The sequence below is a fragment of the Macrosteles quadrilineatus genome, unplaced genomic scaffold (assembly GCF_028750875.1).
Source record: "Macrosteles quadrilineatus isolate MER2022 unplaced genomic scaffold, UCM_ALF_1.0 Scaffold_7__1_contigs__length_78375512, whole genome shotgun sequence".
In the NCBI taxonomy this organism is placed as follows: Eukaryota; Metazoa; Arthropoda; class Insecta; order Hemiptera; family Cicadellidae; genus Macrosteles; species Macrosteles quadrilineatus.
The window spans coordinates 25,729,344-25,748,573 of record NW_026542600.1 but is presented as its reverse complement, the minus strand read 5'-3'; the positions used below and the strand labels follow the sequence as shown (position 1 = coordinate 25,748,573).

Genomic DNA, 19,230 nt, shown 5'->3' with positions numbered 1-19,230 from the left:
GTAGTGTGCAGGTGTGTTGAGGGGTAGGTTGCCGGTACTGTACCCACCTCAACAATACAATACACATCACAATACAGTGCAATATAGTAGTGTGCAGGTGTGTTGAGGGGTAGGTTGCCGGTACTGTACCCACCTCAACAATACAATACACATCACAATACAGTGCACTATAGTGGTGAGCAGGTGTGTTGAGGGGTAAGTTGCCGGTACTGTACCCACCACAACAATACAATACACATCACAATACAGTGTAATATAGTAGTTTGCAAGTGTGTTAAGGGGTATGTTACCGGTAATGTACCCCACAGCGACGCAATACTCATGAAAAATTATGCAATAAAGTGTTGAGCATGGGCGTATAAAGGGGTTAGTTACCGGTGCCATCTTCCGCAATACAATACAAGACAGTGCAATCTAGTACAGTACCACAACGAGGAGGGAGAGGAGTTAATTAATGGTGCTACAGTACAAAAATACCCACAACAATACAGTACAGTATACAGTATTGGATACCTGTCTAAGGTAGATTAACTGTACTGTTTCTACTACCCCAATACAATGCAGTGCAGCGGCAAGCAGGTGTGCTGAGGGGTAAATTACCGGTACCTTACCATCGATTTAAATAGCCGCGCGCTGAATGCTAGCGAAAACGGTCCGCCACTACCCCTCCCCTAAACAATAGTGGTAGACGGGCCGAGAAGATGGGAGTGGATAACGTTGAGCCAAGACAACAATAACAGCAGTAATGAAAATATTAAACAATAACTATTGCGACTGGTCAAAGAAGCAGAAGAGTGCAACGGTAAAACAAATGGCAGTAGTGAAGAATTATATGGAAAGATAAACTTCCATGTCTCAACTTAGGATGAACAGTACAATCAAAGTTTAGCATCTGTTATTGGGTTGGTTTGAATGCTAGGAAACTTGTGTCAACTACCCGCGAAAGAGCAATACATTTTTTAGTAGCCTACTTTATTTTTATAATACGAGTGGTTTAAATACATGTATTTTTTGTAATCCAAATGTTTGCGGTTTAACACTGGAACCATCATCAGGCTTAACAAGGACATTGCCGTTTCTTGATAACGCAGTGGTAGTTTACCCAAAATCACAGAACATCAAAGCATTAAAACACGACACGCGTGACTAGATAATACGCAATCTAGGCGTAAACTCCCACCGATCGCGTCGTATCTATGCGTGTCGTGTTTTTAATGTTTCGAATTTCGATGTTTTGTGATTTTGGGTAAACTGCGACGGCCTTCTCAAGAAACGACAATGTTCTTGTTAAGCCTTATGATGGTTCCAGTGTTGAGCCGAAACTAGTTGCTATCGCAACCATTTGGATTACACAAAATACAGTTACTGTATTTAAACCACTTATATTGTATAGTAATCCTGAGGCTATACTAAAAGTATATTGAAAATTTTATTTTTATTCTGAAATACACGTTATAACTAATCATAAGTCAATGCTGGTTCGTTTAGGTGGCGTACTAGAAATTTATTGTTAAATATATTTTTAATTATCGTTCCCATAAATTAACATAAATAAACATAAATAACATAAATAAAATTCCCATACTTATTACACTTAGCATTAGCATTAGAATGCTTATATTTTATATGACAGATTTATGTTTAGAAATATTACTTTATTTATGGTTGAACATCAATTGATTAACAGTAACACTGTTAAATTAAACTGGCATAAACACTTTATTATTTAATTTATTGTGTAATAGCAAAACTAAAATCTTAAACTGGAAATAAAACTGAGAACTACTTTCACTCGGAAGATTAAATTCGGGAATAAAACTCAGGAGAGCTTTAATTTAAATGTAAATCTTTTACCCTTCCACTCGACTTAAAAGTACATTCTGGCACCTTTGAACTGCTTGAGGGCCGATATCTTATCGGTTTAATCAATTTTTAAGAAAGGAGAAAAGGCAAAGTGAGAGAAAACAGCCACTCTGTTAGGAAATGAAAAAGGTAACGCGGAAAGAAACAGTTTTAGGGTTTGAATGTCCGATATTCTCATTTATTACCTCGTCACTTCTGTTGCGCAATTTACTCTGATAACATCATTTTCGTCGTCAACTTTAGCACTTATTTATTCTTAATGTACGTATTTCTCTTTCAGAATATACAGGGTGTCCCAAAAAGAATGGATCAAAATTAACCTGGCATAAACACTTTATTATTTAAGATAAAAAACGTTACATGATTTTTCCCCTGAACTTCCTAAGTTTTTCCTACCATGGATTCGGCACCTAACCTCGACATGTGCACCCGTTATTTGCTTGAAGAAAGTCAAGTAGGTTTTCCAGCTCTGACCACACATTGTGGCACATTTCATTAGATATGTTTCAAATGTTTCCCTTATCTTTGCTTTAGACTCATCTAGGTTTGAGATCGGCAAGCGATAAATACACTTGAATCTTTTACATACCCCAAACAAAAGAATCTCACCACAGATTTCGTCTCTATAATCCATTCAATACACTGTTCTTTCAAGTGCAGCTCCATATCGCAACTTAATGTTTTTTTTTATGCAAACGTGCTGATAACAATGGAACAGCTGACTATTGTTGAAGGGTACTAAAAAGACTTAAAGACGCAAGCTCCAAAACTAGCCAAAGTTGACTTTTCAATGACCCTTAGTTACACGTATTAGCTGTAGAATTGGTCCATTCTTTTTTGGGACCCTGTATACAGGCACTCCTCTTTAAAAATAGTAAATATTAATTATGCTTAGCCTACTTCTGATGTGATAAAATATTCGTCACTAGTTTACCTTTCTACAATAAGTAACGTTCATTTTTTTACTGTGAGTACTAACTGCTTAGTCTAAAATCAAATTTAGAGAATGGGTATCATAAGCACAAACAAAAAGTTGGTTTAACTATACGAAAACAATAACAAAACGATTTTAAAAGTGCCTTCACGAACAATTTAGTTTAATACAAGTCATTAACAAGGGTTATAGGGTTATAGATAGAACAAAATGTTAACGGATAAGATACTACAGCCAGAACAATGAGGAATTGTTAGGCCCTAGACAAGATTCCACCCACTTCATCTACATCGAGAGGTACATGCACACTGCAAAGGCGAACGGTTAACACTAGAAGGGAACAATTGGAAACTACAATACCAAGGTCTAAATACGAAATACTGTATATAGAGTTCGGTTGTAAGGCGATGAATGCATTCCATTTGAGTATATACACATTGAAAATATTTTTTCTTCAAGTCAGATAGGAAATAAGTAGAGCAGTACTACAGAAAATCATCAATGCCGTTAAGTAGCTTGATTATTTAGGTACCTCGTCTTCTTTTATTTTTAATTTGCTTGGTTGAAAACATGTATTAACAATGAAATGTTTAAATGTAAATATTTATTAATACTATTGTCTAATCGTTGAATTATTATTAACTTTTTTGTATGAATTACCAGTTTATTATAGTTACATTTTGTCATTCCGTCAGGTCTATTAATTGTTTAAGGGTTTATTTAACATATTTATTATCTTCCATTGTCACTTGTTGCATTGTGGCTCTAAACTTATATATTAATCTATTCTCAACAACAATATTATCCAGTCGTCAAACTGATAGTTTATATTTATACTACATTAGAGTTTCCCGTGTAGAAATAATATAATTACGGTGTTAAACTCCCAAAGCCTGGAGTTCAGTTGTGATAAAAAAAATACATCAACCTCTATTGCACGACAATTCACACTGTTAATGACAATGTAGTCTGTCAAATAATCATACAGATTTTAGATAAAAGTTTTGCTGAAAATGTTCGTTAAGGCAAAACGATCTCGACTTTCATCGAAACTGAACTAAGCAATAAGCATTTCCAAAAAATACATTTTTAAATTCTTAAATTTAAAACCACGAGCTAAACTTTTAAAAATTTTTAAATTAAGATAGGTAGTGTTAACTGTCAAAATACACAAAAGAATACTTCCGTATACAGTTCTTTTCACGTGATAGTTATTTAGTATTTAAAAAGTTGTTTCAAACTCACCCAGCAACAAAGAGCGAACAGAAAGTTTTGCATTTTAATTTAATTATGTTTTGTCCAGATTAGTGAGGTTTGCACGCGAGCGTGAGTGCGTGCGTGTTGGTGTGCGCGCGTGTGTGCGAGCTTGTAGCTGCAAAGCAACACGTTTGGCACGGCACTCACTGATTCAAATATATCAATCATAACTAGTACATGAAGACTGCCTTCCCCACCCCAATAGAGCCACTGTATTTATGCGTATGGTTGATTCTACTTGTCTTATTTTTATACTATTACACAAACACTTTAATTACAATTTACAAAATTAAACTTAAATTATATTGTACTAACATTCTTGAAAGAATCATTTACATTTTGTAAATGTTGAGCAATGATTATTGGTTTTGATTTCCTGAAAAATCAAGTGGGGACAGGTCCCGAATTTGTCATTAACTCAACACAATCTGACATATAGAGAATGATTACAATTTACTTGCATTACCAATGGGTGAGGGGGGCCATTCCTGAGATACTAATGGTGAGTTGTTTACCCTTAATAAGATAAGATAGGGTCCACCCTATAAGCTCTTAAGTAAATGTGTTTTTTATTTAATAAGCGATGTTTTCATTAAACCCCATTTTAATATGTCAGGTAGCCTTATAATACCTTAATATTATACCGTACTTGTATCATAATAGAACCTCTCATTAGATTGACAAACGAGTCTTAATGATTTGTGAGAATCTCAAACAATGTTTCTGAATCATAAATAAATTCCGATATTGTTCGAAAGTGTAATCTCTAGCTCATATTAAACAATCAAGCTATTAAGACATTTCTTCTTTGGCCTAATATATAACAGTAATGAACAGGACAAAGTAAATGCAAGGATGATCAAAAGAAAATTGTTCGAGAGCGACACAATGAGGATGACAGAGAGCAAAGGACAATTGGGTCAAATGAATTAACAGATTGCACAGTTTTAAGTGGCTATTATACCAACTCAAACAGACAATAACACAAGTTTTATCTCTTGTGCACAGTGTTTGCCATAATGAACCTGGACAAGATAACCAATGACATGGAAATGATTATCAGTGCCTTAGGTATTTTTGTTAGGTCTATTTGAATTTTTAATCCCTAGCTAAGTGCACTTTGAAATTGACTGTAGACATTGTTTAAGCTTGTAATAATCCTTGGGTCAATGTGCGAGTTATATTTTTCAGTGTAAAAACTAATTACAATATTAAAATGACCTTGTCACAGCAAACTTGCAGACCAAAGTATTTTCTAGATTGCGCTTTGCTGAATTGTAATTGAAAAATTGTTTTACGATTAAAGTATATTGACTTTAAAGATCCACACCCAGTATGAAAAACATTTTATCGAGTAACTTACTAACGTTTGATCGAGGAAATTAAATAGGTATGGTTTACACTAAATGTAGAGGGTTTCGATAAAATAAAAAGATTTGCCACCAAGATTAATTGATAATCAAGTAATCCACTGGAATATACACCGAAAGGATAAGGTAGGAACCAAAATAGGCCTACTGTGTTTTGCACTCTGATTAGCCTATATCGGTAGGCCTAATCTAAATGCAAACAAAAATGTATATGGCCTACTTATTGTTTGTTTTTTTTCCAAAAAAGTACTTTTGAAAAACCCTTATTGCATACATATTACAATTAAGAGAAGCATGGTGTTGGAACCTAAGGGTCCCAAAACAAAAGAGTCAAATGGTAAATTAATTTATTCCCCAAATGTTTACCCATTTAGCATGGAAATGCTCAATTTTCATTACAGCCATAAAATAAAACTTAAAACAAACAATTTTGCATACTGAAGCGTTGTGGTACAATTTTAAAGTTTACAAAGAAAATTCCAAAACACTCTACATTTAAAATTCCTCATGTTAACCTTACGGAGAGAAAAAATATTTAGCAGTTTGCTTTTTTATGGATGGTTTCTGATCTAATTTGGCAAATTTATTTACTTTATTATTCTATACAATTAACATTTGTTCTAAAAAACACTTTTTCCTATCCCCATAGTAGCAAACCTAAGTACTCGTTAAATTAAATCAATGTTATTTAAAAGGGAAATTAATGACTTGTTTATTTAAATATGTTACTTAAAATCCAATCAGGCAAATTCAAATTTGCTTAGTCTGCAGATTTGCAGTGGTATTTGTATTTAGTTTTTGTTTTTAGGAGTTAGAACTGTCACACTTTATTAACTTATAAATTAATGTTTTTTGTAGTAAGGTAAAGAAATGGTTCCCATATCTTGGCCGGAAATAGACTTGCATTCCAAATATAGGCTAATGTGAAATATAATTTTCTGTCATATTTAAAGATGGGTCAGTGGCTCAGTCGGTAGAGTGCGTACTTTGGGCCCAAGGCAGCGTTGTCATGGGTTCGGATTCAGGTACCTTCCACTAGGCTTACTTTTTATCAGTACAGTTCCCCCTTGTACTGTACCGGCTCACCCCTTGTTATGCTACATACATTCCACACAAAGCCTATCTGGACAGGCAAACGCAAGGTGACCTCTAAACATGAGAAGAATAAAAGCCCTCAGTATAAGCCCCCTATTATTTTTTAGGCTCTTCTAAGCGATGTTTTGGCCTAATGCATTTCTTTTTAATTAGAAGATTGGAGCAGCTACTGTAATTTTTTGTTCAATACTTTATATACATCAAGGCTTAATTCAATAGGTAATGATTGATAGATAATAGTCAAATTGAGATTAACCACTTTGAAATTGTAGAGCATGTAAATGTGTATATGTATAACCAATATAGCATAATTAAAAACATAATTAACTATTGTGTTTAGGCCTACTTTGTTTTTTGACAATTTTTTTTTAAATCATTTATCACTGTGATGCCTGAAAGACCCCTTGAGACACTGGCTCTACTTCATTGTTATCCGACCCTACAGGTGCACGATTGAGTACCAATAACCGCATGCTGTTTCTGTTTGGTTGGCTACTGTTTACTGTAGCTGGTGAGTCCCTTTAAAAGCTTTTGGTGCCCCTCTTGAAAAATATGTGCCCGGCAATAAGGAACTAGTAATCAAGTGTACTTTCTTATCATCTTCCTTGTAATGATGCCTGGCTTCTTGACAAAAATTTACTCTTATTTGCATCAAAATGTCTTAGGCCTATTTTAATTAAATATTGTCATTTTGCAGATCGTTATGATTAGCGAAGCCATTTTTAAACACTGTAGCCTAACCCTAATAAGTGATGACAAAAGTTGCCTCATACTGAGGCATGAGGCACTGAATGGAGCTATCACATGCACACTCAGTGGTGATTGTAGTGGAAATAATAACTTATAGGCCTATTTCACTTTAGACGGCTATTGTTAGATCAACTAAAAAAGGTTAACTAAACACAGTAGGCTACATATTTTTCTAAATTAAACAAAACCGATTTTATAAAAACTTCCATATAGGGATAAGCTATTACCTAGGTCTGATGGTAAGATCTGGACCCTGGAACAGATATACTTTTTCGTTTTGATGTAGGCCTACCCACAGGCCAAAAATATCGGTTTATAAGGATATAAGTACCGGTACGGTATAATAATTAAACCTCATGTTTTTTTTCTAAGAGAAGTTTATGGAAATATCTAGGCCTAAGCTAATCAGGCAAATGAAAATCCGCCAAGTCTTAAGGTTTGCTTAGGAGGGATATTTATTTATTTTAGCCTCCGATTTGCAAATCACGAACTAAAAGATGACAATTAATTACATAATAACAGGCTTTAGCACCATTTTATGAATGTTGGTAGGGACTAGGTATCTATAATGGATATGAAAAAAATGCTTCATCTAGTTTACTTTTTTATAAGCTTACACTAAATTAGGAGAAAGTGATGTGGTCCCGACGTTCGGTTTTCAAATGCATTAAGCAATAATTTAATTATGCTAGCACACAAGGTAAACCTAAATTGGTATATATTGTAATAGTCACTAGGCCTATATATATGTTGTACAAAATAATGTTTGTTTAAGTGGAACCAGAGCTTATCTCAACCGGACAGATAAGTTATTGCCATGGCAGAAAAGTTTTCCTATTTCTAGCCCACTGATTAGCCTACATATACAACAAATACAGTGATAAAATGAATAATTAAATCTAAACTCACCGTTAAAATGCAGTTGTGACTAGGAGAAATGAAGTCCAGCCCTCGATTTCCAAGGCCGCTGAAGCAGGTCTTGATATTCTGCATGAATTTTCTCCTGATGGCCTTCAATGAATATACACACAACGCACTATAAGGACTCGGTTTACTCGAGCCTTCACCTTCTGTCTGTTCACTTTCTGAGAATACAGCGAATAATACATCGTCCTGAGCCGTGATTCCGAGATCCGCTGCTAGGTCCGAACCGGGTTTTCCGACGAATCCAGCTTGTACTAAGTTGTAAGCTTTTCCTCCTTCACTTATACAATCGATTGGAATCTCAGTGTACGAGTAATAGTTGCTGTCGTCGAAACACACTCTTACTAATTTGGAAATAAAGGGGGACGGTGAACTGTATTTCATTTGGGTAGTCAAAAAATAGCTAAAGCCTTCGGAAGCGAAACCGTAAATGTAGTTAATAGGATATCTTTCTCGAGCTAACGAATTGACAAACATCCGAGTGCCGGTGGTGACTGCCGTAGCTGCTATCATGAACATTTTGTCTTTGTCCAAGCTACGTGAAGATACTGCTGGCACTTCCGACCGATATGGAGAATTACCAGTGTATGTGACTCCCACATACATGACTTGGGTGACAGGAGGGTTGGGAGGACCGGGCGCAATGAAGGCCACAGTCGACGCTGTGGCATTATTAGCGACCACCGCCTCTTTCACAGATAAAGCTATATCGGATATATTATGGAGGTTTCTCACGGAGCACATCCCTTGAAATAAGCTGCCGCATGATATCAGTCTACTAGTAGTGTAATCTATGACTAGGGCTTTATTTACATTGTCTGTTTTCTTCTTGACCACATTGCTGGGACAGTCGATGACGGAGCACTCCGGCGAGTCATCGTGTGGTCCGTTCACATCACTCATCACCAGATCCAGCTCAGGTGAGAGCTGGTACAGTCTGTTCACTGCTCCTACGTACACTCTACCCGTGTTTTTATCCACCACCATATGATTAAACTTTTCCGTTCCTGCATCATCCGAAAAAGTCTTGACAATAGTAGTCGTCACTCCTCCTAGGCGTAGTGCCGCAAACACGAGCAGGTGCAAAACTACTTGCATACTGCTCGCTCCCTGTCACGTCATATGGGACCCCTGAAACAAACATGACAAATATTGTAAACTCTATACTTGGCTAAGCTGTTGACCAGTTAATGCTGCAATTAAAAATTCACACAACATTTTATCTAAGTTAGTGAAATATATAAAGATAATAATGATTGAAGACTTGTAAATCATCGAATAAGATTTAACCTGATAAAAACTATGTTCCATGGCTTTAAACTATAGGCTATTATTCCATAATACTACATTACTACACTAACAATTTAAATGATAGCTGCCTTTATTAATGATTCATCTTAAGTAAGTTGGATTAGTTCTTAAATTAAGATATAACACTTCCTAGACTCATGTGGCCTAGGACAGGAAAATTTACAAATACCAACAAACTTATTTTGATTTTAAAGATGGTGTGGATGTATCCGCTAAGCATTTTTGGACATCGGAAAAAGTTATAGATGTATGCAGCCCGTCCTTTGCAAACATAACAAAATGTTATAGGCTTAAACGATAGGCCTATATAAGAAATAAAATTTATTTTATATTTTAAATAAATTTATTGCCCTTATTAGGCAAGATTTTTTTTTTTTTAATACGTAGGTTATATGCAATAAAACTTCTTTACTACAAAGATGTTTGTGTAAATGTAAGTGTTAAGCTGGAAGTTTTTCTGGGCAGGTAGAGCCATAGTGCAGCAAAAACGTGCTTAGTTACTGAAGAAAATAAAACTCCAACTAGTCCATCTAAGTTACATGGAAATATCAGCTTAATCTACAACAGTTAGGCTATATGGATTTATTCATCACCCGTCCCTAAAATGCTGAAAAATTAAGTGGATATACCGGTATCTGTAACCCATCAAGGAGGGGTTAGAATAGTTTAAAGTTTTATTTATGTTCCTCATTCTAAAAACAGCGGTTGTTAATAAGAGTTATTGTATATTTCTGTCAATAGCATTACTGGAAATATGGAAAATAAAGAAATAAGAGGATGCTAGGATCGCTAAAATGTTGTTTAAACAATAAGTGAAAAGATTTGATTTTTTCTTTATTAAGTTATGCCAATCCATGTACGTTTTTGGTTCAGTTTCAATTTATTAACTTATAAGACCTAAACAATGGTATATTATTTAAATTAGAAACACTAAATTCATCAAGAAAATACTGTAATTGTTTGTAGATAAGTAATTCTTAGGCCAAAGTTACTAAGTTATCTAAGAATTACTTTGCAATGTGTATCCTAAGTTAATCTTTCCCTAGAACTGGTATAGTTATACCATTTATCTAACTCCATTTCATGCCATAATTATAGATAGGCCTACCGGTATTTTATTAGTCTGTTTTATATGAGACACAAATGTCAACCAAATTTAGCATTTAACTTTTAAAAACTCCCAAATCACACTTTTTATAATTTAAAATAAAGTTATGCTGGTTTTACAATTGTAATAAAATAATCTGGCAAAACTCTAATTTAAATACTACCGATGATCAGCAACTGACACTCTAAGTAGGTATAGCAATAGTAAATTAAAATAAGATGTTAATTAAGTTAAAGAAACAAGTGCTCACTGCTCATTGCCCACTCACCAACTGGTAACGTTCACCTAGGCCTATCTTGCCCTGATAGCCAACATCACTGATTGTAAAGTACAATAGTCAATAAAAAGAATGCATTTCACTTTTATGACACATAAAATGAAATCGAAGCCACTTACCGTAAAGTTGAGCCTATTCTAGATCAAGGCCTACTAGGCTGGTTATTGTTCTAAGATTTTAACCTAAACTCATCAAGCTGCCAGCTTTGTAAGATTGTAACAATACCACAAAAAGAAATTTGCAGAGTTAAAATTTAAAAATTGGTGCCTTAAAGCCTATCATATCGAGGGTAAAAGACAAGGGCTATCCTCGTGCAGGTGACCTAGGTTTAAGCCCAAGGAGAACTGTCTTGCTTTCCCGTATTGAGCATGTTCTGGGCACACGAACCGGTGCACTGGTACAGGACTGATGCAATAAATGCTGGAAGACCGGTGAGTTTACTTAGCAGACTGCTACGTCTACTTTTTTTCTCCACCAGGGCAAGATTCATGGACCTCATAAATCGTACGGTGCGTAATACACCAGCGGTTCTGATTGGTCAGTTTCTTTAATATTATAAAGAAAATAGTAGGTTGATGTAAATTACAATCCGGTGTGACCGTAAACCGGTGACTAACCGTTCTGGGAGCCCGGGACTCTTGCTCTGGGGCAGTAGGCCTACCGGCGAGTAGGCTAAGTCATAGAATCATCTCCACCGGTGCACCGATACATGTTTCCAGGATGGGCCCATTATCTCTAAAAGTTTAGACCTAAAATATCTTGTTACTAAATGTTGAAGTTAAATAAGCAAGCCAAAGTGCCGGTACTAGAACTCCAATTAAATAGGTAGGCTAAGTTATCCGGATCAATTGAGACCATAAACCTAGCCTACCATCCGAATACAGTAGACTCCCTATCCAGACACCTTTCGGACCTATCGGACATAAGTTAGGTCTAACCAGACTACAGTCAGCAGACGTGGTCATCTCTTTAACTGGACAGATCTGATTAACACACTAAGGTAGTCCTGACTTTATCATGTTTTGTTGACATCAAGGACCATTTCAAAGAATCAGTAAGTTACAGGGCAACAACGAGGAAACCTTAAATATCCTCCTTGTCTTGTTACCAGCTAGATAAGTTAGGCCTAAGCTAAGTTAGATAGGCTGTGTCATGAATATTTCACATCACAATGCCTTACAAAAAGGATGTAAAAGCTATGTCGTGGTTTATCACTTGAACGGTGAAATACATTTAATGTGGTAGGAATAAAAAGGCCTAAAATAAGCTTGGAACACAATTTTAACTAGCTTAAAATCACAGCAGAATTAACTCGTCCCTTAGGCCTATGGGACTTAAATTATACAAATACACCAAACTAAGTTTAACGCCGCCTAAACAATGTAGCCTACGTAAGTTGAATGAAAAATGTAATGAGTTAGCTTAACCCATCTACTGTATTTGACCATCTGTGGGGGGAAAATGATAAATAAGTTAAATATAAATAATCAGACAACTTTCAATAATCAAGAATAGTCTAGGCAGTAATTATACGGAGGCCACCCGTATACAGTGCGCTACAGCGGTTATGTTAGGTTGGGTTATCATAAATATAAAGCAACTTATGACTCATCTGGTACCGGTACTGCATCGTTCGATACATAACGAAACAAGGAATTTACAGTACTAAGTTACAAACATATTTATGATAACCCAACACAACATAACCGTCACAGCGCGCTGTAAAATATGTGGCCTCCCTATGATACCAAAGTACCGCCTAGTATAACTTAGGTCGTCATTTTATAACTTAGATTGATTTATAAAATTAGGCCTAGGTTTGGTTATTAACCCTTCCAGGGCTATGGACGGATATATCCGTCAATCTTTGTTTACTTTCCGGGCTGAAAACGGATATATCCGTCCCGAGAAATTTCTTTTCTGGGATAAAGACGGATATATCCGTCCAAAAAGCGAATTGATACACAATGTTTATAATACGGTAATAAACATTACACTGCATTATAAATGGGTTATTTTGTTTTTGTGGTTGGCAATAACAATTGCCGCAGCTGTTTCGGCTATTTTGCACCATAGAGTGTGCGTAAGTAAATATTGCTGTCACTTCACACATGGTTGTAAGTGAGTGATGATTACATTTTGTGTTTTGTACTTTATTTTTATGTTATTGAGCTAAAGTTACTAATGCAAACAATCTGAAAATTGAAGATGTTATTGAGATGCTTAATAAAAGTATGTCTGAGAGGGGTTTTATACTTGGCAGGGAAAATAATAATATGGAATGTGATGGATATGATGCACCTGAAGAACAGTCTTTACGTAGTGGAAGTCTTGGCGGGGAATGGGATTGAGGACATGGGAGCAAAACTGAGTGGTTTAGATTTACTTCAGAATGATAGATACATTTTTATGGATAAAAATAAAACAAGGGAAGGAATAGCCTAAGGTTGACGGATATATCCGTCTACCGCCCACAAGAATACTCAAGATTATTGGCAGTGTTCATATTTTGTGATTATCACTGAGGGCGGCAGACGGATATATCCGTCCACCTTATGTTTTTTGTGGGCCAAAGACGGATATATCCGTCAAATCAAATTTTATTTTCTTCATAACTTTTGTACAAAAATTAGTTCAGCCCTAAGGAAAATCTTTTTATGATCCATGAATTATTTCAAGTGAAATAAATACAAAACACAACCACTTTAGTTTTTCATTTTTGGCAAAAAATAATTAAGCTCCAGCCCTTCATTTAATTTAGCCCTGGAAGGGTTAAAAAATCTAATCCCGAAATAATTTTGAGTTTTATGAACGCTTAATTTAAGATAAGCTCATAGGCTAGGCCTTATTAGTTCAGATCTTTAGTTTTTTTTATTGGTCTTTCATTTGACATAAGTACACAGGTAATGTCAGTTTGACAGGTAGGGGCTTAATGCTAATACGCTGGTATAGGTTATATAAATATTGACATTTTATGAAATAAAATGGTTGAGTAAATACCTGGTTCTAAGGTGTATCCTGTTGATTTTTATAATCATCTGCTCATATAACGAATTCTAAGCCGAAGCTCTGAGACATAAATACGTTCATTGTCAAATCATATAGGCTAGCACAAACTACACTTGCAAAATGTCCACCATCTGTAAGCAACATGTGTTGTAAATAATTTATCAGCGTTTATTTCGTGTGATTTTAACATTCCACTATAAGATTCGGTGACAAATTATCGATTCCAAAAGCTGCACGGCTGATTATCACTGGAAATGTTACGTTTCTGTTAACTTCATTGCTCTGAGTTGCAACAATATGACACACAAAATGCCCTCCACATACTGGTTATCCACTCCCACTCACGTCTAAGTATTTATGATTTGTGCTTCGCAAAAAAAGATATCTAGTTTAACTCAGTAAATATTAACTAAACAAGTTCCGATATCTTCACGAGTACAATATTATAAAACACTATACGTCAACCGAGGTGATCTGTCGCCATTGACACAAGCAGTCACGAACAACTTCCCTGCAGAGAAACCCACACAGTAATCACTTGTTTACAATAACAACAGAATTTGTAAAATAAATATATGTTCACTCAAGCTTACACATTCCAAAGTTAAAATGTCACTATTCATTTACATTCAGGTATACAAGTCGGAGTACATTCATACATAAAAACAGACGACCAATTGTGCAAGCCCTTAATTACACCTCTCGTGTCCATATACACTACACTGAATGACTGAATGGCCCGGCACAGGCACAACAGGACCAAGCAGCAGATTATGTTATCCCTTGCTTTTTGCCAACAATCTCCTGGCTCGCCTGTGATACGGTGAGCTCCTTGAGTTTGCGCACGATTTTCAGCATTAAATAATAGTGCTGGAAATCATCAATATATCAACTTCATTCGATTCCTCAAAATATTTCTTTATATAGTATAAAATGAACATAAACAAATTTATGTGTTCAATATGACAACGATCCCCTCGTCAATTTATTAACGTGTTTTAAGTTTTGTTTTAAAAGTAAAATATTAATTTACTGTTTTGTTTAATTTATACTAGGTGTTCAAACTATATTAACTTATATGCACATAAAATAAAATCGTCAATAAATTAGTGAAATTTTACTAGTTAGATCAAAAACTTTCAGGTCGATTCAAAATACATTACAGAGTTCACGAAACTTAGTTAGTTTACTACGACAGCGAAGGGACCAATAAAATATGGCAGGAATAATTGTTCAAACTTAAGTGAAACTAATTTAAAAAATTGCACCATGTTCCTTATATGTTCCTAGAAATGTAGTGTGGAATAGGTATACGACTTATTAAGGTGATACACATAACTCGCCACCCAATATAATGCACATTTACAAAATAAAGAGATTACTTGTCCCTAAGGCTATTTAGCTAAATATTTTAGGCGACAATAAATATATAAATACTAAAGGTCAATGCATAATTAAATCAAGGCAATTTTGTTTATATAATGTATACACACTTTAAAACAATTCCAATGCTGAACAAATGTTCCAATGGCACAAAATACACGCACACGATTCCTTCTTGAAACAGTATTCGGATTAAACACAAACACGTTCACGCCGCCGTTTTAATATTAATGTATATGAATCGTAGTAAACTATTACAACAACACGGGAAATTTCGTTCCGTGGCCGAACTCGCACCAGACCGTCAACACTGATACTGGGAGAGTGGGAAATTTGCCGTTTCTGCGATTGGATTTGCTTTGGGCGGGGAAAGTTTTGTCATTGTGTTTGAGAAGCATACCAGAGCGATCTATGAAGGTTGAGAGTAACTACTTAGGACCTGTGATATCATGTAGAACAATGTCACAAAGAAAAACATTTGAATTAGTACTACATTAGTGCTAGGAGACTAGCATGAGTGTTTATTTTATTCAACACTTAGGTTTGTGGAAAAATATTTATTCTCATATAATGTGAAATTAACAACAAGTCCAGGGATGCATGGACCAAACCAGGAAATCAAATGTCCTGGGAAGAATTGACATAAAATGGTATAGTTTTTCGGAATTAGCATCATGATCTACTTTGAAGTGAACACGAAACTGGAGTTGTGTAGAAATGATACTCATTAGGCCTACTCTTGAAAAAAGTCTCTATGACAAAGGCGAACCAACTGATGATCCATGGTACAGTAACTATACACCAAATGGCATCAAATAAACATTAACTTGCCCAACAATGAACTCTCCAGCTGTTATAACAGCTAATAATCTAATGATATTTTAAATTGTCCCTGTTTTTTGGATCAGCCTTGTATAACACCAAATTTTACACTCATACAAATGTTTAGAGGATATTTTTATAGTTTTGTTTATTTTTTGTAAGCTAGGATAGACATTTCCTTTCCATAAACCACTCTAAGCAAGAAGGAAAGTAAACCTGCTAAAACAAAAAATCAGGTAAAATATAAAACACATAAACTATGTTGAAACCATTTTATTTAATGAAAATCTGGTAAATTGTATAGAAATTAATAAATTTATAAAACGTGATTAGGTAGTTTATCAAAATCAAATATTTGTTGCTCAGTTTTATTAGAAATCGTCTTTGTAGTCTATTAAGAGTATTTTAATATCAAATAAAACCAAACTCTATAAAGTGAAAAGGGGCAATATTTTCTATACACAAAATAAAAATTGCCAATGACAGAGGAAAAACATTTTACAGAATCATGTTGAAATATCTCTTATTTTAGTAATCACGTTCAAAATCTTAGATTGACTAACTCACAACAAACGTGTACATTTATTTTGTAATAATTACTTGAAATATACATGTACATTCAGACGTAAAGGTCGTATGGAATTAATAATTATTTATTTTTATTTTTGGAGGTAAATTAACATTGTCTGTGTAGCATATGTGTGGTACTAGATATGACTACACAGCAGATCCACCAGGAAAATGTATGTTGTTTGCTAAGTGTTTTTACTTTTTTCTTAAATGTCACTGACATCCTAGTGTATGCCTTTGACGGATTAATCTTGCAAGGATTGGACCTTTCTTATCATCCTAACGTTCTATTTCACTGTACAAATAAAATCTGGGGCTTTAGCAATGTTTGGAAGTAGTCAATTTTTTTCAGTTTTAGTTGTCTGTAGCTACGCTAATTTTTATATTTTGTAGCTTTAGCTGTAGCAAGGTACATTTTTAAGTAGTTGTACCGGAATTATAACTACTTTTCTCACTACTTTTATATTGATACTAGCTGTACCCACGAGCTTTGCCCCGTTTAATTTCATGTAAGTATTCGCATGGGTCAATCACGTCTTGGTTGAAGTTTGTTCGCTACGCTCACTCACCTTTAGGTTGGAGCTCGTTCGCTACGCTAACTCAACTCCAGTTTGAAGTTTGTTCGCTACGCTCACTCACCTTTTGGTTGCAAATTAGCTGTTGTCATAAATAAAAAAATAATAGTGCTGCACCCTGTTGGTAATCCTTGTAACTTTAATGCTATTGAACATCATAGAACAGAACCAGCTTGTTTAATTTGAAACAGTTGTTAAGATTCATTAATTCCTTTTAAATATGAAAAATCATAAGGTTAACATGGGAAACTCCAGAGCCACTGGGGTGGAGCCCGAAAGCCCGATCAGAATAAAAACTACTTAGTTATCCTATTTAATGCCCAAAGAATCGGTGTACCGAATTTCAGCCTCCTAGGTAAATGGGAAGTGGAGTGATGAGTGAGTCAGTGAGGGCTTTGCCTTTTATATATTTAGACAAGAAATATGATTGGTTGGAAACCATCTACCAGAAGTTACAGAGTTGAAATAATCTCCTAAACAAACAAAAAGTGATTAAAACAACCTTTAACATAAGGCCATGATCCTCTATTACAAATATTATTCAACATTTATAATTATGAATATCCAATATGACAATTTTAATTATAACATTTAAAAAATAGCATCAACATCAACGAATGTTTGAGTTATATTTTTGAAAATTAACTTAAGACGATTACATAATCTCCCATCATCATGTACATTGAGCGTTTATAAGCCAATCGTCGACCTCCTACTCACTTAGAGGTTCGACTCTCGGCTTTTCAAATAATGTTGAAAATACCTTACTGGAATCAAAAGTACCTACTTTTAATACTTTAAAAAACTTTTAACAACCTCTTCGCTTGGCTTCATGCAGCTAGTTGCAGCAGTTTTATTAGCTTTGGCAGCATTGCATGGAAATGGAAGCCAAAAATGAATATTTATTTTTAGCTTCAATTCCTTCATTTGCTACTATTTGGGCAGTGGTCAGCCCAAATTGCTAGACACAGAAGACTTAAACGTTACAGGTGATGAGCTAAAGAAATTGAACGCTATGAATGTTTGAGAGTGATTGACACCGAAATTAATAACTCATTTGGTTTCTTTCCTTTATCCATATAGTTTTAACTTATTTTTATAGTGGAAACTAACACTAACACAGTACCTTTAAATTATAAAAAAGCTGGTCCATCAATCTCCGCTTCAGCTGTTTATTGTAATTCATCTTTGGTCGAAGAGCCAACTATCCTATCCTACTTAAAACTCTAAATTTACATTTAACTTTTAAATTTCTGTTAGGCTGTCATTACTGAATTGAATACATCTTCCACTTCTTCTTACATCTTCATACTTCTTACAACTTCCTTGGAGTGAAACATAAATGTAGTAAAAGGTTTTGCCTGGTTGTTTAAAACTATATGTGAGATAGGAACAATTTGAGGTAAGTACCACAATTAAGTTAGTACTTATATAGTTAAAACATGAGATCATAAAGTATGTCAGAAAGTTTAGAATAAGTGATACAATTGCTATGTTAGATTAATATTACAATAATTCGCTAATGTGCATAAAATAAAAGTAACATATTTGGAAAGATGGGTAGCTAAAATTGTAGCTAACTATATTTTTTTGGAAATATAGCTGTAGCTAAGCTAATTTTTTAGAAATTTACTGTGGCTGTAGTTATAGCTAGTTAAATTTTAAAAGTAGCGGGTGTTGTTTCCCGCAATCCTTAAGAAAAACCAGCAGTCACTGAAATATTTAAATGCATTATTTAGGAAGCCCCTGGCCTGTACAGAACATATATCTGAGTGATTTAAGTGAGACAGTAACAAATATCATGCAGTTTTGGGACTTTGTATCCTCTACCTTTACAGATGACCACCAGGTTGATTGGATTTATATTGATTGCTCAAAGGTATATGACAAAGTTAACCACTAAATCTTACTGGCTAAATTTGAGAGTTGTGGAGTTTGGAACTTATTGCAGTGTGAAAGACTAAATTACTTACGTAATCCCG

The 19,230-nt window shown here is 34.8% G+C and overlaps 1 protein-coding gene across 1 annotated transcript in view; it reads right to left on the bottom strand.

Annotated features, from left to right (window-relative positions):
• Positions 1 to 14,662, bottom strand: part of LOC128998261 (plexin-A2) — a 207,156-nt gene extending 192,494 nt beyond the window's left edge. The window contains exons 1-2 of the mRNA XM_054424314.1: positions 13,890 to 14,662; positions 8,179 to 9,324 (exon numbers count right to left, since the gene is read on the bottom strand). Coding sequence (XP_054280289.1) covers positions 8,179 to 9,291 — 1,113 coding nt within the window. The 5' untranslated portion in view covers positions 9,292 to 9,324; positions 13,890 to 14,662. The remainder of the gene's footprint in view (positions 1 to 8,178; positions 9,325 to 13,889) is intronic.
• Between the last annotated feature and the right edge of the window lie 4,568 nt (positions 14,663 to 19,230).